At 42.5% G+C, this 25,355-nt stretch overlaps 1 protein-coding gene across 1 annotated transcript in view; it reads right to left on the bottom strand.

Moving 5' to 3' along the window:
* Positions 1-25,355, bottom strand: part of gria1b (glutamate receptor, ionotropic, AMPA 1b) — a 106,975-nt gene that overhangs the window by 58,751 nt on the left and 22,869 nt on the right. The window contains exon 3 of the mRNA XM_073825138.1: positions 24,052-24,291. Within this exon, the coding sequence (XP_073681239.1) occupies positions 24,052-24,291 (240 nt within the window). The remainder of the gene's footprint in view (positions 1-24,051; positions 24,292-25,355) is intronic.

Raw genomic sequence — 25,355 nt, 5'->3', positions numbered from 1 at the left:
GAGGTAGTTGTTGTATTTGTGTGGATGAAACACTCAGTGACCTTGCGTTCCTAGTTCAGGACTGGCTCACATCTGCATGATATGTGAATCAATAATGTGTTTCTTGATTGAGGTTTTAATTTCCCTTAACTTTGTATAATCAAGAGTCGGGGGAGGGGTGTCGACAAATGTAATACTGTGTAACACGGTGGGGGGAATCACTGCGCCTGTTGACAGTGCTGTTATTTGTTATTTGCACATGCTCTCTGTGTTGTTTTAGCGCCGATTCACTAAAGGAATTATGCAAATCAGGTAACAGCACAAATGCTGCCACAAAATCTGTACATCGCTGTGCAGCATTTCTTCACCACTGCAATCCAGACGCCTGAATCAGCTCTTTAAAATGCTCGACTGTGTATGCATCTGGATATATGTCTGATTATGATGATCTTCTCCATTATGTGATCAGTAAATCCTGCTATAATCAATGGACAATGTGTACAGATACCTCTTTTAAATGAAGCCATTTGCCAACTGCTTGTGAGCAGTAATAATGTGAAAAATTCATTTCACCAGACAGACAGAACTGTTCAGCTTGTAGTCTTAAAACGGGGAAGAGAATTAGCATTTTCTTGCCATGGGTTCCCTTGGGAACTTCATATGGGTTTTTAGTAGGACTAGGCAGTTTGATACTTTTTAGGCACTCACCAAATTGCCTCTATACCATAGAGTTATCGAAAAATGTTTAGCAGTTCCGTACCAAATTTCAATACCTAAGGGGCTAATCCTGTCAATGTCAGTGAACCAATAGGCATGCTGCATTTTTGATATGCCTAAATCAAGTGCTGGTTAATGGCATCAAGGAAAAAAAACTTACATCCAGAAATGTGGCTTACACATGAGGCTGTAGTGTGTAAGCGCCCCACCGAAACTGATGTAAAACTATGTTTACACTAGTGCATTTTCGTTCTTAAACAGCAATTTTAAATTTAAATGCCAGTTAACTGGCATTTTCACTGCGTTTTAGAAAAGATCTTTGTTCACATTACACCGAAAACACATTACGTGACCATTCATGCACACAGTAGCATCATGCTACATAAGACAATTTATACAATTTATACTACGCTTTTACTCTAAACCACTAGTTTAAAACTTTATTGGGTGTTTATAATAACTTCTGTGTGTTTTGGCCATATAATGATGTAGAGAATTTGTTAGCTCAAAGAATTTAAAATGATCAGTACGTTTGTGTACATGTATGAGACTATGTTTCTCTCATCACATGTACACTGTAAATCTCCACCAGGTCTTTTGACCAATGAATAGAATGAAATGAGTTATTTAAAACATACATTTCAGTCAGGGAAAGTAGTTTAACTCACAGAAAATTGTGTATAATAATCGTCATTAAATATACGCATTTTCCAGTTTCTGATTAGTAACAGTAATGATGATATCGACTTGTTTCTTTGTCCAGCAAATTCTTCAGTGATATCGATTACTCTTACGTCAGCTCATCATCACGGCAACGTGTTTTACTAATCAGAACGGAGTTAAAACAATTGAACAAAATAGGGCTTAAGGTAGCAATATGAGATCGAAACACAGTTTAAGTGACTATTGTAATGTAAGCATTCAGCACAGAGAATCATTATATGTGAATATATGGTTGTTTATTAAACTATTCTACTTACAAACGATCGCACATAGACAACGTACATAAAACACAAATAGACAGAACGCAGGAGAGAGAGAGTGAGAGAGAGAGAGAGAGAGAGAGAGAGAGAGAGAGAGAGAGAGAGTTGCATGGTACAGGAATGAACGGTTCTGATCAACCTGAAATCGTTTTTCATAAAACGCCTTAAACACAGCTATCTACGTTTGTAGAAAGAACGGATACTTGCAAGCTCTTGTTGTTGTGCATTGGTTCCGTATGTGTTCAGTTCAGAAAGTCCTTTTCCAGTTCCTTGAGAGTTAGGCCGCATGGCTTCGAAGAAGGGTGAGTACTTTAGGCCTCATCTCCAATGCTAGGTGAGCCGCCCTTCCCCCATGGACATGGGGGAGGTGAGGGATGACATGTGTCAGAGTCGAGGAGAAGGGAAGAGAGAGGGAAGGGAAGAGGTGCGTGACTTTTAAACCTGTAGGTCGTTCACGCCCACAGTTGGATCTTGTCCAATCCGGTTGATCTGAGTTTTGGAGGGAAGATTGTAAGTCTTTGTATTCCACCATGGTGTTTTGCATGTGGAAGCTGATTGGTTGTTTCGCCACAAAACTTCCAAAAGTTCAATAATACCAATCAAGCAAGGAGTTATTAAGATGCAACAAACATTAACATTTAGGAGATCATAAATGCAGCTCATAGACACCAAACATGATCTATGTATCATCTCGGTTGAATGAGTGATTCTAAATGTGAGAGTCTTAGCACACACAATAATTCACCTATTGCGGATTAATGTTTGAGACAGACATACATAACAGAAACAACAATATAAGAAAAGGTAACACATTGATACGTGTACATTTCTATATAACTGTATGTGGGACTGTATGTCTGAATAAGGAGAGTGTATCTCCCTGCATTCCTGTAGTCTGTAAAGAGTCTTATCTTGATGGTGGGGGGGATGAGTTGGATAGTAGCCAGAGGTCTGGCTCATAGCAAATAGGTGTTAATGGCAGATCGGGGAAGAAGTTATTTAAGGGATATAACTAGTTATTTCATGTCTGATGGGCTCCATGCACTACATTCCCCCCTTTTTGCACGTTTTTGTCCGACCTGTAGACAAATACGAGCAAAACAAATGTGCATGACGATCAGACGTGTGTCCAGCATGCACTGCAGGTAGCGTGGGTGGACTCCGTGGCCATCGGTGCTTCCTGGCATGAGGGTTGAGCCACGGGGTGCTGTCCTTAGATTGTGGTGTGGTTGTACCAAGGTTCAGATACCTAGGCTGGAACAGCAGGTGCGTGGACCGCATCAGATGTTGGGTGAGGATTGTGTGAAGGGTTCTCTCACCAGTTTCAGCAGTTCAGGTGACCCAGGCAGAAAAAGGAGTTCTCCTTGTGAGGGCTCAGTTCCGCAATCGTTCTGGTGCTGACTCGTTAGGTGTGAAACAGAGGGCAGATCGTTTCTTCCGGCCTCTGCTTGTCTAGAGCCTGTGGCAGAAGTTTCTAAGACAACACATGGGAGGTTGTCTCGTGTGGCTGAATGAATGAAAGGAATAAATCTTGTCACTCTCACCGGTTCCTATTGTGAATCTCGCTGGCTGCGGCATGCTTTTGGCTTCCTGCACTCTTTGGATGCAGGTGTCGCGCTCCGGCATGTTTCACTGAAGTACTGGTGAGCAATGTAGGTGGTGACAAGGATGGTCTCTTAGTTGACACAGGGGTGTTGTTTCTGGTGCCATCTGGCGGTAAACGTTCATAGATGTTTCTCGTCGACCTTTGTGTAGGTTACATCCGCATTTTGAGGTCCGACCTGGCTGCTTTGCATTGTAGAGAGGCTGTGTCGTTTGAAATCCGCTGGTTCGAGCTGGCATCAAACTTAGCATATTCTGATGTCCTCTGTCACTGCATGCTGGGCAGTGCGCCACTTTTGCGTTGGTAGTGGCTCTGGTACTCTGGTGTGTTGTGCATGGTGCATCTTGGGCATACATCAGCATTGACCCCCCTTTGTTCCTGGAAAGCTGGGAGCTGTGGCAGTGTTTGGTTATCAAGAACAAATGTGAAGATGTTGTCATCTAGATGCAGCATGTGTGTGACATCACTGAGCTGTTTTTGGCTTAGTGCCTCAGTGTGGTCGAACAGCGTAAGGTTAGGTGTGTTAGCATTGCTTGTGAGCGGTGGCGGCTGCTTTAGCAAAGCTATCTTGTAGGTGGAGCCAGTGTGCGTGGGTATGATGCAGGCGGCGTAGCAGCGTGAGGCATTTGCTTGTGGCTTAGAAGCGATGTTTGGGGTGGGTGGGTGGGGGTTTTTTTGTTGAAAACCTTAGGGTGCCACAAAATACCTCAGTTTTTTACTGGGCCTTTCACTGTTTTTCCACGGATGAGCATGTAATGTTCCTATTGTGAAGGCAATGCTTGTCTGGAACAGGTGTTGATGCTCGGCTGGCTTCTGGTTTGCTATGTTTCAATCTGAGTGGTGATGTTTGAAACTGAGCTTAGCCTACTTTGAGTCTATGCAGGTTAGCAATTTACAGAGGGAGTTCTTGTGAGTTGCTGCGACAGGAGGGTTGATCCGGGTAGCTGTCACTCGTGCTGTGATGTCAGGTGACCCGGCTTAAGGTGTTGCAGTGGGACAGGCTTGTCGTTTTCCACTAGGTACCTGCGCTGGGCGTGTTTTGCCTCGCTCTTGGGTCTATGAGCACATGGGTTTGTGTGCGTGGGATCCTTGGTCTGCAGGCATTGACAGTTATAAACATCACACGTTGGTGGCAGGTCTCTGTGATTCCCTCTGTTTTCTGGTGTGACTGGCACATTGCTGGATAGCTTGTGCAGCGCAACTGTTGTCATCTGGGTGCTGGGCTCTGCTGAGAGCCGCTGCAGGTGTAATCCACCCCCCTTCTGGCCGAGCTGTCAGTGTGGACCAGGGTGGAGGTAGTGGATGGCAGATGATACTCCATTCAGTGTGTGTTAATCATGGATTTGATGGAGCGCAGGTGTCATTTTGGTGTTTGTGTCTTGAGCGCTTGTTTACCTGAGTGGGCAGTTCTTTTCACAGTTCTCCAAGCTTGTAGGTGGTTTCTGTGTAGCCCTGGATGCAGGTAGACTTGGTGTGATGTCATGTGGTTCTGTGCGTGGGAGCATGTACATGACATTAGTTCTACATAATCGTCATATGTGGAGAGCAGCTTTGGCACTTGCAGTTGGTGTCAGGTGCTGGGTGAGGACCACTTCGGAGTGGCCATTTTCTCTTAGGCTCTTCATGACGGAATTGTTTAAAGTCTTTGAAATACCTGTATGGTATGTACACTGCAAAAGATGACTTTTCAGAAAGGGGGTGTGGCTTCTAGAGTGGGCACTGCTTCACATATTCCATTGAATGTGTGTGCACCGTTAGGGTTTTGGCCACACTGTGTTTTGAGCCGAACAGTGACCCCTTTTGGTGAATGCAGGTAGTTTGTTCGCCAGAGTGTAAACATCTGGGCGTAGTCTTATCTAGCAGGGCTTTCTCGCAGTTGAGGGAGTCCTCGTGGAGCTGAGAGAAACAGGAAGTAGCAGGTTTTGCATTGTCTATTCCAGGTTAAGTTCAAAGCACAGGTGTCCTCAGCATTGGCCATGGTTGTCAGGCATTATTGCGATGGGAGCTGTGTACACTTGACATCTGATGAAGTACCTGGTGCTCTTGTAGTTTCGGGAGCTTGTGAACAGTGGCTGAGATGTCACACTTGACCTTTGTGACCTGGCAGTGAACTTCCGATGAGTTGACTGGTTGGCTGGCTGGTTAAGTTCCCGTACTTGAGCCCAAATCTTTGTAATGTGTGGTTTCAACACGAGTCAGCAGGTTGGTGCTGATGAAGAGAGGGCGTGTCCATCTGTGATTTGTATGTGGTGCGTACATGCACGTAGTGCTGATGGTCAGGTGCGTGGGAGCTCCAGGCTTGCATCTTTTGGGCCATGTGTGTGTTTTGGCCCGTTTCCGGTGTTCAGCCTGATGAGAAGCTGTCTGAGTGCCGTGGTCATCTTGTGTCTCTGTGGTTGACAGGCAGGTGGCAAAAATTTGGACATTTTAAAAGGAGGGCATACTGGAGGGTTGTTGTTTTTCATGCCACTCATAATCAAAAGAGTCTGATTTGGTTTTTAAACTCCTGCTGTGGAGGCCTCTTGTAAGATCTGTTCTTTCAATGTCCTTGGAGTCTCTGCTGACTAAGCCGTCGTTGCACTGTTCTGCTTGCTGGATTGTCGTAGTCCATTTTTTGTTTCATGCCTTGAAGACTGCAGGGCCAAGAAGGTTCAGCATTCCAGAGGCCGTCTGCTGAGGATCCATGAGATGCCGTCTTTCGGGTTGACCGACGAAAGTGGTCTGCTCCATGTCGTCTCAGGGTGTGCTGTCTGGTGCTTGGCTGTTTTCTGGCTGTCTGTAGAATCCGCCGAATCAAGCGATCTCCTGTCTGTTCACGTTGTTCTCTGCAAGCATTTGAGTTCTTTAAGATGTGCTGGGTTCAGCTCACTTTGTGCTCCTTTGCGGAGTCGTTGCTTGAACTTCAGCGTAGGCTGCTTGCAGGTGGCCTTTATAGGCTTTGGCCGTGGCATGGTTGTTGTTGTCTGCCCGGGCCATTGTAAAGAGAGCTTCTGCTGTTTAGGAGTGTTCTGCTGTACTGCTCTCTGCGCTCAGTCTGTGGGGGTGTTGCAGACGTGTCTTGAAGCTTTTCTCCTCTCTCCTCCTATAGGTCTTTGTCCTCTTCATCTGCTGTCTCTGGACATCCAGCTGGTCTAGGTGGTTCTGCGCGCTGTCCTGGTTCCGTCGTGGGTGAAGCTTTCTCCGCTGCGGCTTTAGTCAGACGATCTTGTTGAGGGCGTGGTCACTGATGATCCGGGCTGTACGCTGTAGAGGAGTTGATTGGTTCTCTGCAGCTGTAGCTCTTGACTGGATTGTGATCCATTCGCCTGTGTGCGTGGTCGTCCGGCTGTTCTCCGCTCAGGTGCTGTAGCAGGGATGGAAATTAACTTTTTTGTCCACCGGCCAGTGTGGCTGGTGGATTTCAAAATCTACCAGACACTAAATGTTTTTACCAGCCACTTTATGTTTTTAACCGACAATGTTTAGCTGCATGTGAAAATTAATACTACAAGATCTACTATACTTGAGCAGTTTGATTTAATCTCAAGTCTCAATAAAATACTGACATTTTCACCGAATTTTTCTGTCATGATACAGAGCTATCTTCACAACTACACAACTTATAGCCCACATGCTATAACTGTCACGATCCAGGCGGGGTTGAGGAGTGGAGATGGATGAGGAGAACCGGAGTAGGTGAACGAATAAAGTTTATTGAAATAAAACACTGTAACTAATACAAACAAACAAAAACCGGGAGTAAAAGATGAGCACATGAACACAAGCAAACAGAGGTAACAGAATCATTGACGGACAAATGGGGAGTGCACACACAGACTCTAAAATACACTGAAACGGGGGCGTGGTCACTAACAAGATAACAAGATAACAAGATAACGAGGGGGAAATACAAATATGGGCATAGAAGGAACCAAAAGGACTAACCAAAAGGGGGAGAAACAAGGACTAAACCAAATGAACTAGAAACATGGGGGGAAAACACTAGGAGAACTGAACAGGACAGGACAAAACACAGACATAACCCTGACATTACCCCCCCTCCCCCGAAGGCGCGTCCCGCGCCTAATAACATCCAAAGGGGAGGGAGGGTGGGCGCCCTGGAGACCGCTAGGAGGACATAGAGGTGGTCTCCAGGGCGGATTAGGGATTTCAGGTGGCCATGGCGGGTCTGGGGGTTCAGGAAGCCATGGCCGAGTAAACAGTCCAGGTGGCCATGGCTGGGTAATCAGTCCAGGTGGCCATGGCCGGGTAAACAGTCCAGGTGGCCATGGCCGGGTAAACAGTCCAGTTGGCCATGGCTGGGTAAACAGTCCAGGTAGCCATGGCCGATCAGGGGAGTAGCCCCCCCCAAAAAATTTTCTTGGGGGAACTTAGGGTATAGTCCACACAGGAGAGCACGGAAGGGCGCGCAGGAGAGAGCTCCGGCTCAGGAGGGTGCGCTGGAGACAGCTCCGGCTCTGGAGGGCGCGCTGGAGACAGCTCCGGCTCAGGAGGGCGCGCTGGAGACAGCTCCGGCTCAGGAGGGCGCGCTGGAGACAGCTCCGGCTCAGGAGGGCGCGCTGGAGACAGCTCCGGCTCAGGAGGGCGCGCTGGAGACAGCTCCGGCTCTGGAGGGCGCGCTGGAGAGAGCTCCGGCTCAGGAGGGCGTGCTGGAGACAGCTCCGGCTCAGGAGGGCGCGCTGGAGACAGCTCCGGCTCTGGAGGGCGCGCAGGAGAGAGCTCCGGCTCAGGAGGGCGCGCTGGAGACAGCTCCGGCTCTGGAGGGCGCACAGAAGAAGGCGTCGGCTCTGGAGGGCGCTCTTGAGGAGCGGGTTCTGGACGGCGCTCTTGAGGAGCGGGCTCTGGACGGCGCTCTTGAGGAGCGGGCTCTGGACGCTGCTCTTGAGGAGCGGGCTCTGGAGGACTGTACGACCCCAGCGGAGACTCTGGCAGAGCAGGCTCTGGGCGAGCGGTCACTGAAGGACGCTCTGGCGGCGCAGTCACAGGAGGGCGCTCTGGCGGCACAGTCACTGGAGGGCGCTCTGGCGGCGCAGTAACCGCAGGGCGCTCTGGCGGCGCAGTCACCGGAGGGCGCTCTGGCGGCGCAGTAACCGGAGGGCGCTCTGGCGGCGCAGTCACCGGAGGGCGCTCTGGCGGCGTAGTCACTGGAGGGCGCTCTGGCGGCGCAGTCACAGGAGGGCGCTCTGGCGGCGCAGTCACAGGAGGGCGCTCTGGCGGCGCAGTCACTGGAGGGCGCTCTGGCGGCGCAGTCACTGGAGGGCGCTCTGGCGGCGCAGTCACTGGAGGGCTGGGCGGAACCAGCGAAGACTCTGGGAGACTGGGCGGAACCAGCGAAGACTCTGACTTGGCGGTAGCCATCTTGGGTGCAGACTCAGGCTTAGTGGCCATCTTGGCCGGGATTTCAAGTTGGGTGGTCATTTTGGCCGAGGGTTCTGGAACGGCGTTTATCTTGGCCGTGAACTCAGTAACGGCGGCCATCTTGACCGGGAACTCCGGCTTGGCAGCCATCTTGGCCGAGGATTCAGGAACGGCGGCCATCTTGGCCGGGAACTCAGTCTTGGCTGCCATCTTGGCCGGGAACTCAGGCTTGGCGGCCATCTTGGCCGAGGATTCAGGAACGGCGGCCATCTTGGCCGGGAACTCAGGCTTGGCGGCCATCTTGGCCGAGAACTCAGGCTTGGCGGCCATCTTGGCCAAGGATTCAGGAACGGCGGCCATCTTGGCCGGGAACTCAGGCTTGGCGGCCATCTTGGCCGAGGATTCAGGAACGGCGGCCATCTTGGCCGGGGACTCAGGCTTGGTTACCATTTTGGCCGGGAACTCAGCAAAGGCGGCCATCTTGCTTGCAGTATCCGACGTGGCAGCCATCTTGTGAACTGGCGTGGCGGCCATTTTGTGAGCTGACGCGGCGGCCATCTTGTGCGCTTGCGGGTGTGTTGGGGCAGCCATTTTGTCATATGCTGCCCGTACCGACATCAATGGTGGGTCTAGGACGGCAGCCACCAAGATGGTCCATGACGTCGGAGGGCTGGCTGTCAGTGGAACTGGGCTGAGGACTCTGGTTGAGCTTTGGCAGACTTGGGGAAGCGTGGAGGGCTTGGAGGGGTTTAGCTCATTGGAGAAGTGGGTGGAGGACACGGGCTGGTGATGAACTGGAGTGATTGCATGCTTTCGGATGGGAGGAGGATAAGAATCCTCCACATCGACATGAAATTTGGAATTACAGAGATTCAATACATGATTAAGAAAATCCGCTAGGGGCTTGTGGCAATCTTCATTAGTTATTAGATTGAACAAAACATCATCCTTTAGTCCCATCCGAAAGCAAGCATTTAACATCGAATCACTCCAGCTCACCAGATGGGAAACGCTCAAGAAATCCTCCACAAACTCCTCCAATGGCCGTTCCTCCTGCTGGAGGTCCCAGAGGAATTCCTCAGCCCAGTTCATCTTTGTAGGTCCATCAATCTGTCACGATCCAGGCGGGGTTGAGGAGTGGAGATGGATGAGGAGAACCGGAGTAGGTGAACGAATAAAGTTTATTGAAATAAAACACTGTAACTAATACAAACAAACAAAAACCGGGAGTAAAAGATGAGCACATGAACACAAGCAAACAGAGGTAACAGAATCATTGACGGACAAATGGGGAGTGCACACACAGACTCTAAAATACACTGAAACGGGGGCGTGGTCACTAACAAGATAACAAGATAACGAGGGGGAAATACAAATATGGGCATAGAAGGAACCAAAAGGACTAACCAAAAGGGGGAGAAACAAGGACTAAACCAAATGAACTAGAAACATGGGGGAAAAACACTAGGAGAACTGAACAGGACAGGACAAAACACAGACATAACCCTGACAATAACAGCCTAGATATTTTATGTAGCCTAATTTGCGCGCATTGCGAAGTCGCTCTCTAAACGCAGGGTATTAAAGTTGCTTTTGAATGCGCGTGCGCGTTTTACTTTTGGTTTCGTTTTTACTATAGCGAGAAACTCTCGGCAGCATAGAGCGTGCATTATAAAATACAAGAGATTACTTAACAAAACCATTTGGGTGGACACCAACGGGATTTTGAAAAGCGTGTCTCCAGTGGAAATTACGCCCCTGTGTGAGTGGAACTGCCGCCGAGTTATCATCTGATGTGAATGAATGCCGCGTTGTACAGTATATTGAGAAAGACGCTCCATGAATTGCATCTGACAGAATGTGCGCTGTAGCACGAAATACAGTATATTTCTTCAAAAGCAGATTGTAAAGATATTTTAACAGACCTCTTAATGCCTGTGATGTATCGCCACATTTTTTTGAAGGTGTGCCTCCGCTAAAAGTGTCCGCCGTCGTCTTCTTCTTCTTCGTGTATTTTAACGGCAGTTTGCAACCAACGTTAAGGTGCATTACCGCCTCACGCCGTCCGGTTGAAGTATGTTATGTTTATTTACCCGCCACGGTGGCCGGTGGGTGAAGCGAGTTTACCCGCCACAACACAAAATCACCAGCAGAGAGAGGGAGAGACAAAGCACAACGAGCCAATGCAAGTCCGTACAGAACTAATGAGCTAAAATGTGGGCTATGTGTTGCGCACTTAACTGATGTCATCAGATGGTGACGCAAACTAAACGCTTATTATCCTAGCCGTGAAGACGGGGGCAGATAATTTGTGTGGGTAAACACAGGAAAACTATGAGTAAACTTAATGATGAGTGATTAACTTTGGGGCTATTCAGTTTATCGGTGTAGTTATCAAAGATTTCACTGATGTTCAGACAGGTTCAGTCTCTAATAGGGAAGAAAAAACAAAATCAATTAGAAACGAGAGGTGTAAAAGCAAAAGAGAGAAAGTGAGCTGACCGCCAGCCCTAGGGTCGGTGACAGGGCCCGCCGACTGGGGGCACTATGGAGTCGTCACACCTGCAGAATGGCAAAGCTCAGAAAGCAGGAACAGACCCACAAGTTGGGGGAGACTGCAATGAGCTGAGTTACCCTTTTGGGGTACTGAGAGAGTGCAATTTGATCGATTTGGTCAAAGTTTAAATTTTAATTAAGCCTGTTTAATCAAAAATTAAAAATTGGCAAATACAATTATAATTGCTAAAGGGAAAGTTGAAACTAAAGCGGTGAAATAATTCAAATTAAATCACAAAAAAACATACATTATGTTAATTATCATTATGGTTAAAATAACAATAATTAATAATGTAAAATCAAAAAGGAAAAGAGAAGGGAGAGACTGACTGGGACTGTCCATAAGCGTTGTTGCCCAAACAAAAACATGAAATCATGCATAGGTATGAGAAGAGGTGTTAGACAGACTTCTAGCTTTTAATAGAAGGAAATACCTTTTTATGCAGGATTTCAGATTCCACATTGTGTGGATTTAAAAGCGCATCTAAGCGCAGTTACCATGGCGACGCGTTATCGCGGGTGTATATTTCTTGTGTCCGTTTTACTGAACACAGGTACATGTGTGTGTTTGCAAACTTTAACTTAATAGGATGGTTTCACTTTTAAAAGGTTGCTTAGTTACGATGCGTGCACGTCGATCTCGCGTCAGGCTGCTGACACGAGACTTGTGTGTGCTTTGGACAACCACAATGAACAACACTCGATCAAGATTTGTACAGTAATAACGCAAAGTTGTTTCCTATATTAAATCTATTCGATGAGCAAACGGGGTCAACCTTATCAGGTAGCTACGCTGATGGTTTTAACCCAAAGGAGCAAGATAGCTGATTAGCATTGGAATGCACATCAACTTCTTCACGCTAAATGAGGATTCCTTCGCTCAATTTAGGGTGGCTTTAGGACGCGCTATAAAATATTTCTTCGTTTTATAGGGTCAATAAATAAACTACAGTTAAGTTACATCTTTAACAGCGGTTGAGTTTCTCTGTGCGAGAGGCTCAAGCATCTGTTAACGTGTTAAAGGTGGGCGGGTCCACACCTTTTCTTACACACACACACACAAACAAAAGAGACGCGAGTCGAGAGACGAGTTTGAATAAACAAGCATGGAGACACACAAATTATTCCTGGGTCACAAAGTTTAAAACTGCCCGCATTCTCCACCATTATGTAGATAATTTGTTAGCTCAAAGAATTTAAAATGATCAGTACGTTTGTGTACATGTATGAGACTATGTTTCTCTCATCACATGTACACTGTAAATCTCCACCAGGTCTTTTGACCAATGAATAGAATGAAATGAGTTATTTAAAACATACATTTCAGTCAGGGAAAGTAGTTTAACTCACAGGAAATTGTGTATAATAATCGTCATTAAATATACGCATTTACCAGTTTCTGATTAGTAACAGTAATGATGATATCGACTTGTTTCTTTGTCCAGCAAATTCTTCAGTGATATAGATTACTCTTACGTCAGCTTGTCGTCATGGCAACGTGTTTTACTAATCAGAACGAAGTTAAAACAATTTAACAAAATAGGGCTTAAGGTAGCAATATGAGATCGAAACACAGTTTAAGTGACTATTGTAATGTAAGCATTCAGCACAGAGAATCATTATATGTGAATATATGGTTGTTTATTAAACTATTCTACTTACAAACATTCGTACATAGACAACGTACATAAAACACAAATAGACAGAACGCAGGAGAGAGAGAGTGAGAGAGAGAGAGAGAGAGAGAGAGAGAGAGAGAGAGAGAGAGAGAGAGAGAGTTGCATGGTACAGGAATGAACGGTTCTGAACAACCTGAAATCGTTTTTCATAAAACGCCTTAAACGCAGCTATCTACGTTTGTAGAAAGAACGGATACTTGCAAGCTCTTGTTGTTGTGCATTGGTTCCGTATGTGTTCAGTTCAGAAAGTCCTTTTCCAGTTCCTTGAGAGTTAGGCCGCATGGCTTCGAAGAAGGGTGATCTGAGTTTTGGAGGGAAGATTGAAAGTCTTTGTATTCCACCATGGTGTTTTGCATGTGGAAGCTGATTGGTTGTTTCGCCACAAAACTTCGAAAAGTTCAATAATACCAATCAAGCAAGGAGTTATTAGGATGCAACAAACATTAACATTTAGGAGATCATAAATGCAGCTCATAGACACCAAACATGATCTATGTATCATCTCGGTTGAATAAGTGATTCTAAATGTGAGAGTCTTAGCACACACAATAATTCACCTATTTCGGATTAATGTTTGAATCAGACATACATGACAGAAACAACAATAAAAGAAAAGGTAACACATTGATACGTGTACATTTCTATATAACTGTATGTGGGACTGTATGTCTGAATAAGGAGAGTGTATCTCCCTGCATTCCTGTAGGCTGTAAAGAGTCTTATCTGCTTATTAATACATAGTAAAGTAGTTGTTAATTTTAAGAATTGGATAGAAATTGGCTAGGATTAAGGGTTTAGAATAAGGTGCAGAATAGGACATTGCAGAATAGGACATTAATACGTGCTTTTTAAGTAATAATAAACAGCTAATATCCCAGTAATATTCATGCTAATAACCAACTAGTTAATAGTGAGAATTGGATACTAATGTGGTACTGTAACGCTGGTTACCACCCAGTCTTAATTTTTTTGACAAATAATTTGTCATAATTTTCTTCAACAACATTTTTTCACCAACGAAAAAAAGGCAACGAAACAAAAACTTGTTTTGTATCACAAAAACTATGATAAAAAATTGGTTGACATTTTCACCAACTAATAAAAACATGGTGAAAATGTTAGAGAGGGACGATTTGGAAAGAAATTCATTCAGAACAAATCTGCTGCGTGTTTAGGAGGTTAGATTTTCGTACATTTGAACTGTAGTATAGCCTTATTGATCTATCCGGTCAGAACAAGCTACAGTAGCATACATTTACTGCACGCTTCATAAAACGATTAAAAACATTAATATCTGGGAGTAAGAGAAGAGCAGACATATGGTTAAATTGGACGATGCAAAAGAGAACTCAGTTTGGTCTGGTTTTCTGAGTGCACACACCGAAGGAGAGCCTCTAACAGTACACAAGTACTCTTTTGCATCTCATGAACGGAGAAATACACACAAAATGATGTTGAATTGTCCGTTTTGATGAGTATTCACGTAAACACACTCGGTTACATCTTATGTGAAAGTAAACAGTTGGGAAAATATCGGACGTGTATCATTACATTGCATTCGGGACAGCAGCCTAATTTAGTTGCTATTGTCTGTGGCATTGATATTAATCAAGCAACAAAAGCAAGACAGAAAATGAATTTCTTTAGTAGCCTTAATAAAGATTAATCTAAATTTATTTATATAAATAAATGTCTGCTTGAAAAAATGAAGAATGTGGTAAACAAGTTGTTATAAAGAATACATAATTAGCCTATATAACCGGTTTCATTGAAAAGAAGACCACGTTCTTGTTTCTTTATCAGAAGTGGTTTCATTTAATTTTCTATAAAGGCATGTCGTGTGTCAAAGCAGTTGAATCAGATAAAATCTTAATATCAAACCTACTGTATATAATGAGTTTGGCCATTTTAGAGAAATGCTTAATAAATGCATTACACTGTAACTAAACCCATTAGATTTTAGCTGACTAAATCTACTGTAGATCTACTGTATGATATTACTCAACTAAAACTAAAACAATTCAGATGAATAAAATTTGACTATAAACTAAATAGCATTTCAGTCAAAAAACTATGACTTAGATTGTCAGTGTGGAAGTATTTTGGACTCGTCTGCAGGAAGTGCCAGTCAAAAGTATGGTCTATTTGTATGCCTTTGTACAGTTATGATTATAAACTCACTCTTCGCCTCCATTCACTTGTATTTTAAATATGAGTCATTACTGACTTAAAAGCATTACTATTATATTTTCTAAATTTCTGTACCCTGTAGACATCACGATAATACTGTTATCATGAATTATTTTGGCCAGGAAAACCATGCAGTAAAAATCTGATATCATGATATCAGATAGCCCTACTTGAAATATTTGGTTTAATTTTTTACATTCAGATTGGCTTTTTGTGTACCGTTGATTAAAATTAGATGCTATTGTATTATGTTTAAAACTGACTATAATTAATAAACATGACGATGAAATACTGACTAAATTCACTGAATATTTTCATCAAAAGACAAAAAAAAAGCCACAAAGATGTGAGTTTTCACCATGCTTTACGAATTGATAACAATTGTAGTCCTAATATAAAGACTTCAGTATTTAGAATTGCGGTGCAACCATAATTTATGTTGTAGAACAAAACATTAAAGTCTCTTCAAGTAACCTGAACCACAGACCTTATTTTACTCACAAATCGAAGACTGCTATTCTAAAACCCCTTTAGGAAATTCCCAAGGGAAGCCATGGTGAATTAGTCTTCCGGGTTGGTCTACAAATTGATTTCATGACTGAACAGTTCTATAGCAGAGTTTTCCAAATAGGGTGCAATCAATAATGAGACTAATTTACATAGAAATGAGGCATATTTGTGCTGAAAATAATGACAATGACTTCATTTAAATATGGCGCAATGCTATACCAATGCATTTAGCACCTAGTTAAACTGGCTTGTGGGTGATTAACAAATAAGGCTGGGTTTTGTGGCAAAAATACTGTGCACAACATTGGCAAAAATGTTAAATATATTCACTCACTGGCCTTGCTCTGTTCTGGTCACGGAGAATGCACTAATGATTAGGGATGCACCGATCGTGATTTTTCATGGCCGATTCCGATACCGATTTTTTACAAGCAAGCTGGCCGATTCCGATACCGATTTCCGATTTTTTCAAAAACAAGAAGTTATGCAAGTAAACAACATAAACAACATGTTTATTTAGTATTTAACAGGCCAAACTGGCTTTGGCTATTGAAACAATAGCATCTGACATCTGAAATTAAGTAAATAAAAAAATATTAAATTAAATACAGTTTAATAAGTAAAACATGTGCTTTTAGTAAAGTAAAACAGTAAGCCAACAGGCAGTTTAATGTAAAATAATAATAATCATTCTTAACAGAACAGACTTTTATTTTTGGCTTTTCAAAAGTAGATGCTTGTTTTTTTTTTTTTTTACAAAAAGAAGCATCTCAGCTTTGTCACAAGTGAGTCTGTTTCTTTTTTCATCTATCACGTGAGAAGCTGAGCTGAACAAACGTTCGCTGTCCACGCTTGTGCAGGGTGCGGACAGGTACGCTCGCGCAACTTCAGCGAGCACAGATTGCAGATTGCAATCTTCACGTCCTGCTCACAGATTTCGAAAAACCTCCACACAAGTGACATGTTTCTGAATGTATCGAATGCCGCGGCCCGCGTGCACACTTCCGGAAAAAAAAACAGCCGGGATAAAAACGAAAACCGATCGCGCGTTAGATGCAAAAACCAGCCGGTTTCGATTTTGAAGAAGATTTTTATTAATCGGAATCGAGTATAAACTATGTGATTATAGCCATATATGCATCAAATTATTTCACTATTATAATAATGTGTCTTTCTGGGTGTCTAAGGGCCTGCAGGAGAATGGAATGTGCAGACATTGCAAAAGTCACATATGGTGGACCCCATGATGAAGCTATATGATATGTTTTGACATTAGACAAAATATATGAGGGGCCCACTAGCTAGGCCATGTCCACTAGAGAGGCCAGGGTAAGGAAGAACTTGTTATGTTAGGGGCCTCTAGCTAGTCCATGGTGGAGAAGAACATCTGTTTATAATAATAATGGTAAATCTAAGGACCCTCAAGAATTTAGTTTGACATGTGTGCGTGAGAAAGGCAGGTATAAAACCCTGCCTCGACAAAGCTAAGTTAGTTCTCTCTAGGACCAGACTGCAGAGCCTGTTCTCTGTGGATGCTCTCCTGAAGGGACTCGGCTTGATTGTTTCGGCAATAAAGTCTATTCTTTTGGTATCAAAACCCAAGTCTCAAAAATGTTTCTTCAACTGAAGAAGAGGAAAACCACTTCATATTGGCGTAGTCGGCAGGATTGGAAAGGAGCACGGGTGAAAGACCATTTTGGGCTGTCTGGACTGAGCAACATAGACAGTGGCCACTAAAAAAGGTAAGCAGTTTTTGCTTGCATAATTAGTTTGTGTTGTTCAGCCAGGTCTGCCCAGGATGGTAAGAACACTCAGATATTTGCTCTTCCAAATTTAAAAATAATAAAAGGGGTTTTGAGTCCAAAAGAACTGAATGCATGCATTGATCTGTGTTTTCTGTTGTTTTGGTTTTGAGAAGAATAGGGAATACAGATTTTAATATTTTTATAAGTGTAAAGTTTATGTTAGATGTTTAAAGTGTTAAAAGAGAAGTCCTAGGCAAAAGACCTACAAGAGGTAGGCTTTATTTCTGCAAGGGTTGCCTTCATTGTGTAGAGGAAGTGAATCAATGAGACAGAGCGCAAACTTGCCAGATTGTTTCCCTGTGTTGAGGAAGTGTATCAGGGAATGTTAAGTTGTTTAAGTGTATTTGATTTGTTTTGTGTAAGAGCTGAATATGATCTGTGTTTATTGTTAAGTGGGCCTTGAGGATAGCAATAAACGTGAAGCAGATAAAGTAAAGTCCTATGGATACCGCTCTGTAGAGGAGTAAAGAAGTACAGGGGTCTGCACAGATAGGCAAAAATCCTTCAGAGTACTGCTTTTTTACTATTTTTAAGAAAAGTTTCAGTGAAAGAGCGAGTAGAACTGACAGGTCACTCAAGAAGAGTGTAGAGTAGTCTGTGTAAATGTATGTGTCTGTGTCTGTGTCTGTGTGAGTGAGGAGAAAAAAAAACTCCAGAAAAGGGGGGACCAGATGTGCGTGCCCCTCCCGGACAAACACTTGAGTGTGGTCGGATTGAAGAGAGAGCCCTGAATAATAGGGACTAATAGTTAATAATAAATAAAGAAAATGTTGGTTAAAAATTATAAAAGAAATAGACTTTGCAAAGTACTATAGTAAGAGATTCATTAAAATAAGAAGTATTAGTTAATGATTTATCTTGATAGATGAATAAATAAGATTGCACGTGCTTAAGAACATAATATTTTATATCTAATGACGGCTAAAATTTGTATCTTGTTATCCCTGGAAGACAGTATGGAAATTGATCCATTATAGAGTTTCAGAGATTTGGGGTTGAGTTAACTAAAAGATAACTTGTGTAATGCAATGTGGAATAAGAACAAGATTGGGTGGCCAAGTTAATAGAAATGATGATTTAAAGGCCATAGACATTTTAAAATAGTAAGGGAACTTGGTGAATAAATATATGCTGATATGGAAAAATTCATTCACCATTACAAGATTATTCTGAACAATCTATGTGAATTTAAAACAAAAAATAGAATGGAAATCTTTGTTTCACAATATGCATGCCATGCTTTTGTAGAAAGAAGAAGGATCATTTTGTTTATTGTAGTATACTTAGATAATAAAGATAGCTGTTTTCTGCATTTTGCAAAGAAGAAACTGCTTGCTATTTTCGCAACGAAGAACTTGCTTTACTAAAATAGAATAAGGGAACTGCTGTTTTTAACCAGATGAAACTGACCATTGAAAGATTTGGCTGGAAAGTTAGAGCTGATTGCTCAGACACAACTGAGGTCATAGTTTACTAAGATTCGATTTGATTAATGCAGTCTCTTGAGTGTTCAAATTTCAGATGACTTCGGGAACAGTGCCTTGACAAAGGAAAGCAAAGAACTGGAGGCTGTCTAACACTGTGATGAAGAAGCAAAGACAAGGCTGCGGAGAGAAGAAGGGGGAGGGGCTGATGGACTTTCAACCCCCCTCCTAAAAGAGGAACACACACTCCTGTATGGAGAAAGACTGACTTAAAGCAGGAAAAGGTGAACATTTCACTTGAGACTTTTCCTGAGAATGAAAAGAACATACGGAAATGCAAAACTCTGGCAGAATCAAGCAAAAGCCAGACGGAAGAGAAACAGAGAAACAACAGAGACCATACAACCCAACATCAAGCCTTTGACTGCCATCACAGACTGACGACCCAGTGCAACAGCTAAAGAGCTTCAACAGACTGATGATCTACACAGAAGAACTTCCATCGCTTCCCATCGTGTGCACAGGTGCTGCATATTTAATGATCACTATAGAGACTGCTTCAAATTTGGTTAATTAATTTAATAACTTATTATTGATTATTCACTGGTCTCACAGCAGCTCTTTGAATTCTATGTTTTAACTAACATTCTTGATCTGCTTTTCATTAGGTACCAGTCCAGCCTTATGTCTTAAAGAAAAAGAACTTTTGACAGAAAGAGTGGGTGCTTAACTCACCAATCAGATACAAATGGAGCTGGATTTGGCGTAGAGAGGGTTATTTCATTAACCAACTAGGGGAAATGTACAGGTGAATTATCGATACAAATGCTGAGCTTTTATGGAAAAAAGGGGGGCAGACAAGATGTCTAATAGGAAAAATAGGACTGAGAAAATAATATGTTGGTCACTCCATTTTGTTTAGGGACATTTTGGGGGAGAGATTGAGGAAAAATAATAACCATAAAGTTCCAAAATCATGAAAATTACAAATGCTGTCAACACTGGGGGAAATGAGATAGAAATGTTGATATCCATGGATCCTAGATTATGCAGAAAGCTTTTATGCTCTTCTCTAAGATGCTCATGAGCAATAACAAAAAGTATATGATGAAAATTTAAAGTAGACAAGTAAATGACATTTGAGAAATTACAGTTGGCTCTCAACTGCACAATGCTTAGAACAATTATTCTGAACCAAATAATCTGTTAGATTTTGATGAGGAAAAAAAAAGAGGTTTACATAGCAGCGCTAAATAAACTATGTGGGAACAGAAGTTACCCAGTTGCATAAAATGATGTTTAGAACCTATGGGAAATACAACCAAAACTACACTTAATAGAGGCTGATAATGAAAAAAGCTTACGTTAGTCTATTCAAAAGCTGAGGCTAAAATCGTTCATTCACAATCAGCTAAGGTTGGACAAAAATAAAAATAAAAATGAAGTTAACCAAAAAGGGTGTGTGTGTGAAAGGGAGAGAAAAAGTATGAATGATGGTGTGCAAGGGTGTGATATGGAGTGAAAGATAGTGTCTGACGAGACACTGAGGCAAATCAATTGTTTTGCCAAAACAGCTGTATGCAAATTTGAAATGTGGGCCCACAGGGCAAGTTATGCCCAGTAAAATTATGACCATGGATGAATTTGGTTAAGTTTCCTGGTCAGCACCTTGGTTATTGTTGTGGCAGAAAGAAAAATGCCACACTTGCGCAGCGTATCGCATGGGAAGGCAAAGCAAGCAAGCTTGCTCTGTCCACCCCACATCTAACTTCCTTTTCAGCAAATCATGAGAGAGCTGATTGTGTGTCAAAATGAAAAATATTGTTTTCTGACTGTTAACAAGAATTAAGTGGGTTAAGTGTTTTCCAGGTTGGAAAGCTTATGCTATTGAGCAAGATATGCCTAAGATATTATCCAATGATAGTAGAACTCAGCTTATAAAACAAAGAGAAAACTGAACTTGCAAATTGTTGAGAATTAATTGGAAAATAATTAAAAATAGGAACATTGTTATCTTTAGTATAAAAATGGGTATTAACCCAGCTCATTGTATTGATAATAATGGATATGAGAGCCCAGGGGCCAGGACAGCCCTTAACCCACATGACATTTCCACAGGTCGGACCAAGAAGGACGACAGGCCAGATGAAAAATGAGCATGTCTGATATCACTAATAAAAATTCTGAAAGTTTCCATTTACAGGTAACAGCACAATCAAGGCCAGGAAATGGTTGGCTCCACCAATAAGAACCATTGAGGATGCAGTTATGATCTCAAGGGAGAATCTTACATCAGCAACATGGTTGCAGAGTGACACCTAGGTCCAAATCTCCCACCTTAAATGCGCCAACCAGCTTCAACAACCCTGCACAGCATAAAGCGAGGGATCAAGGGCGTGCTAGTAACGACCCTCTCTTGCCAACGAGAGAAAGACCATCGCAACGGCTCGTAAAGAGTCACCCTGGTGAAGATGTAGGCCAACAAATGGAAAGGAGGAAATGGAAAGAGAATGAAAGTTGAAACAGACAATGAGAAAGAACGTAAAAAGAAAAAGACAAAGACAGAGAATGAAGCAGACATGTAAAATTGTGTCATGAAAGAACTTTTGATATTAGAAAGGCAGGATCTTTTTACTTCTCCCCTAAAATCAAGTGTGAATGAGTGGGGAGGAGGGTTTTTGGTCCTGCAGCTTTACCAAGTGCTATTCTATAATCTGGTCATTAGTAATGAAGCAATGTGACCTACCTTAGTCACCAGCTAGTGATACCGAATTATGAAGCTACTCTGAGTAAAGACATGCAAAGGTGAGACTTGATAAGTCTCAAAGGGGGAAGGTTGAAGATGTTTATTGGTCAAATTGAAGAAAATCAGACAATATGCTTTGCATGCTGAGAAGCTGCTTGAAGAGAGAGGAAGAAGAAGACGAAGGCGACAAAGATCAGTAAAGTGATGTCTGGCTGACAGAGGTAAATGAACATACAGTGGTGTATGGGAGCTGAACACGCAGCGACATCACTGTGTGGGAATAATCTGAGGTCAGTACAGGCCAACGAATGACAGCAAGGAGAAGTTAGCAGGAGTTAGCAGGTGTCACATGGCAGTACCTGACAAGAATTGTACACATTAATTTAAACAGGAAGATGAGGAAAATGAAGAAATCCCTAGAGACAGAACCAAGTCTGCAGATATTAGCAACAAATATGATCGTTCTGATCTTGCTCACTGCTACTCTGATCGAGAAGGCCGAGATGTCCAAGAAGTAAAGGCAGGAGATGAACACTAGCTGGACCACCCAGATCCTGCCCACTCCTATGCCAGCAACATGTGGTGGAGACTGATTAGCCACAACAAGGCAAGAAATCATCTGATCAAGGCGAAAAGTGAAATTGGCATGAAAGTAATTTCACTGCAAGATCACAGCAAATATTCAAGCTTGGGAAGAGACAACCCTGTTCCGAAAGAACATTAACTATAAAATAGCCTTTAAGTTGATAAGTCGAAGTGACAAGGTATGAACTGATAAGTTTCATGAACACTACGAAGGTAATGATGGAGGCATCAAGGAAGACCTGCAAGAACTAAGACAGCACTGCGAAACCAACTCGTCTTGGACCAGCTCACTGCATCTACGGGGGATGTGTACAATAGTGGAGACTACATGTTGTACATATATTCCAGACAATGATGCAGATGAACACATGATAGACCTAGGCATCCATAACATGACTAAAGCAATAGAAAGATTGACCGCAAGAGAAATGAATACTGATGACAATGAATGGGGATAAAACTGGTTTAAAGGAATTATGGTAGAAAGCTGAACACATTAGATTAATTGCCCTCTCAGCACTAGCTATGTTGCAATGTATGTGGACTTGTTGTAATGTGCATGATCAGAAGAGTTGTGAATTCAACATGAAATCTTCAATAGCTCACCACATGGTAATATCAAATGTCATAAGGTTAGATGTAGTAAAATTGGGAGGTAAATGTTTCATAGAGAGAAGCAGACAGATAAATACCCCTTCAGAGTACTTTGGTTAGTCACTGAGTAGAATCTTAATTAGGAAACAGCACTGTGGGGAAAGTGAGACGTGAAACGTCTCAAAGGGGGAAATATGAAGAAGATTTTTATTAATCGGAATCGAGTATAAACTATGTGATTATAGCCATATATGCATCAAATTATTTCACTATTATAATAATGTGTCTTTCTGGGTGTCTAAGGGCCTGCAGGAGAATGGAATGTGCAGACATTGCAAAAGTCACATATGGTGGACCCCATGATGAAGCTATATGATATGTTTTGACATTAGACAAAATATATGAGGGGCCCACTAGCTAGGCCATGTCCACTAGAGAGGCCAGGGTAAGGAAGAACTTGTTATGTTAGGGGCCTCTAGCTAGTCCATGGTGGAGAAGAACATCTGTTTATAATAATAATGGTAAATCTAAGGACCCTCAAGAATTTAGTTTGACATGTGTGCGTGAGAAAGGCAGGTATAAAACCCTGCCTCGACAAAGCTAAGTTAGTTCTCTCTAGGACCAGACTGCAGAGCCTGTTCTCTGTGGATGCTCTCCTGAAGGGACTCGGCTTGATTGTTTCGGCAATAAAGTCTATTCTTTTGGTATCAAAACCCAAGTCTCAAAAATGTTTCTTCAACTGAAGAAGAGGAAAACCACTTCAATTTATGGCCGGTCAACCGGTGCATCCCTACTAATGATTTGGAGTTATTCTCTAATGACAGTCTGATAATGATTGGATATGGCAAATATGATGTGCCACACAGGAAAAATAGAGCGCAGCCAGTGCTCGTCTATACTCAAATCACACATGAAGATCTTCCAGTGAACTTCAAACAGATTATCAGAACAATCCTGTGGGAATCAGGGAGCCATAAGTAAAATTACTACACCCGAGGCACAGGAAATGTCAAAGTATAACCCTATTACAAGCCAAGCAGAGCACCTCAACAGGATTACACCAAATCATCACGTTTTTCAAACTTTCCCAGCAATATCTTCCAAAACTCCTAAGCCACAAATCACTAAATTATCTGCAGTTCATCTTCATGACATCCTGAGCAACCTTACAGAGTATTACAACATTTTATCATGATTCCAACTGCAATGGCAATGCAGATGCATGGAAAGAAAACAAAGAATTAAATATTCACCTCACTACTCATATATTTATTTTCCATTATTATTCTTCGAAATGGCATGTTAGTAGGATAAAAGCTTACCTGAGTCTGAGCTGTACATGTAGACAAACTTGGTCCACCTGTAGTGCTCGACAAGTGCGATCAGAGCATCTTGGAGCTCAGGTCTCAGCTGGATGACAAACTGGTTGTTGGTATCGATGGGGAAGCTGGGCGTGACGAAGCACACGTGCAGAGCGCCACAGAACGACATCAGCATGTTCATAGTCTTCCTGTCATACAGGCCGATGATGGCGTAGACTCCTTTTGAGAACTGGGAACAAACTGGGAAGAGCACAGGAGAAGAAATGTAAGACTAATGCAATGCAGATTTGCATTATAAAATACATTTAATTTCTGATAATATTGTCAAGTTGATTGCACAGATACTATTTGAACTGAACTGAGCTGGACGATGAACTGACTTTAATTGAAAAATTCAGTGTTTACTATTGCCCTCTTGCATTATTGACACTATTTTCCTGTTTAAAAGGATTACTTCCTGAATACAATTTCCTGATAATTTACTCACCCCCATGTCATCCAAGATGTTCATGTCTTTCTTTCTTTAGTCAAAAAGAAATTAAGGTTTATGAGGAAAACATTCCAGGATTTTTCTTCGCTTTAGTGGACTTCAATGGTGCCCAACAGGTTGAAGGTCCAAACTGCATATTCAATGCAGCTTCAAAGGGCTCTACACAATCCCTGCCAAAGAATAAGGTCTTATCTAGCAAAAAAATTATATAGTTTTTAACCACAAATGCTTGTCTTGCACTAGTTGGACTTTATGCACTATGTGTGACGTAGACAGAAGTACCGACCATTGTTTACAAAGCTAACGTGCAAAGAAAGTCAAACACCCTTTACAAGAAAGGTAAAACAACGATGATATTGAAGTTGGAGAAGAAAATTAGATAGTTTTTTTGCCCTACCCTACATTCTTTAACTGAATTACACAGACAAAGAACTTACAGCATGTAATTTGTCCAACGTGATTACACAATGCCTGAAGACATGCATGCAAATGGCTAGTGCAAGACAAGCTTTTGTGGCTAAAAAGTATGTAAAAAATGTTTTTCTAGAAAATGGCTGATCGTTTTGCTAGATAAGACCCTTATTCCTTGGCTGGGATCGTGTAGAGCCCTTTGCAGATGCACTAAAATGGCAATTTGGACCGATTGGGCACCATTGAAGTCCACTATATGGAAAAAAATCCTGGAATGTTTTTTCTCGAAAACCTTAACTTCTTTTCGACTGAAAAAGAAAGACATGAACATTTTGGATGACATGGTGATGAGTAAATCTCAAAAAGTATTAGGAATTTTTTATTCTGGAAGTAAACTAGTCTA

Source organism: Garra rufa, chromosome 19 (genome assembly GCF_049309525.1).
Source record: "Garra rufa chromosome 19, GarRuf1.0, whole genome shotgun sequence".
Classification (NCBI taxonomy): domain Eukaryota; kingdom Metazoa; phylum Chordata; class Actinopteri; order Cypriniformes; family Cyprinidae; genus Garra; species Garra rufa.
This window is presented reverse-complemented; position numbering and strand designations above follow the sequence as displayed.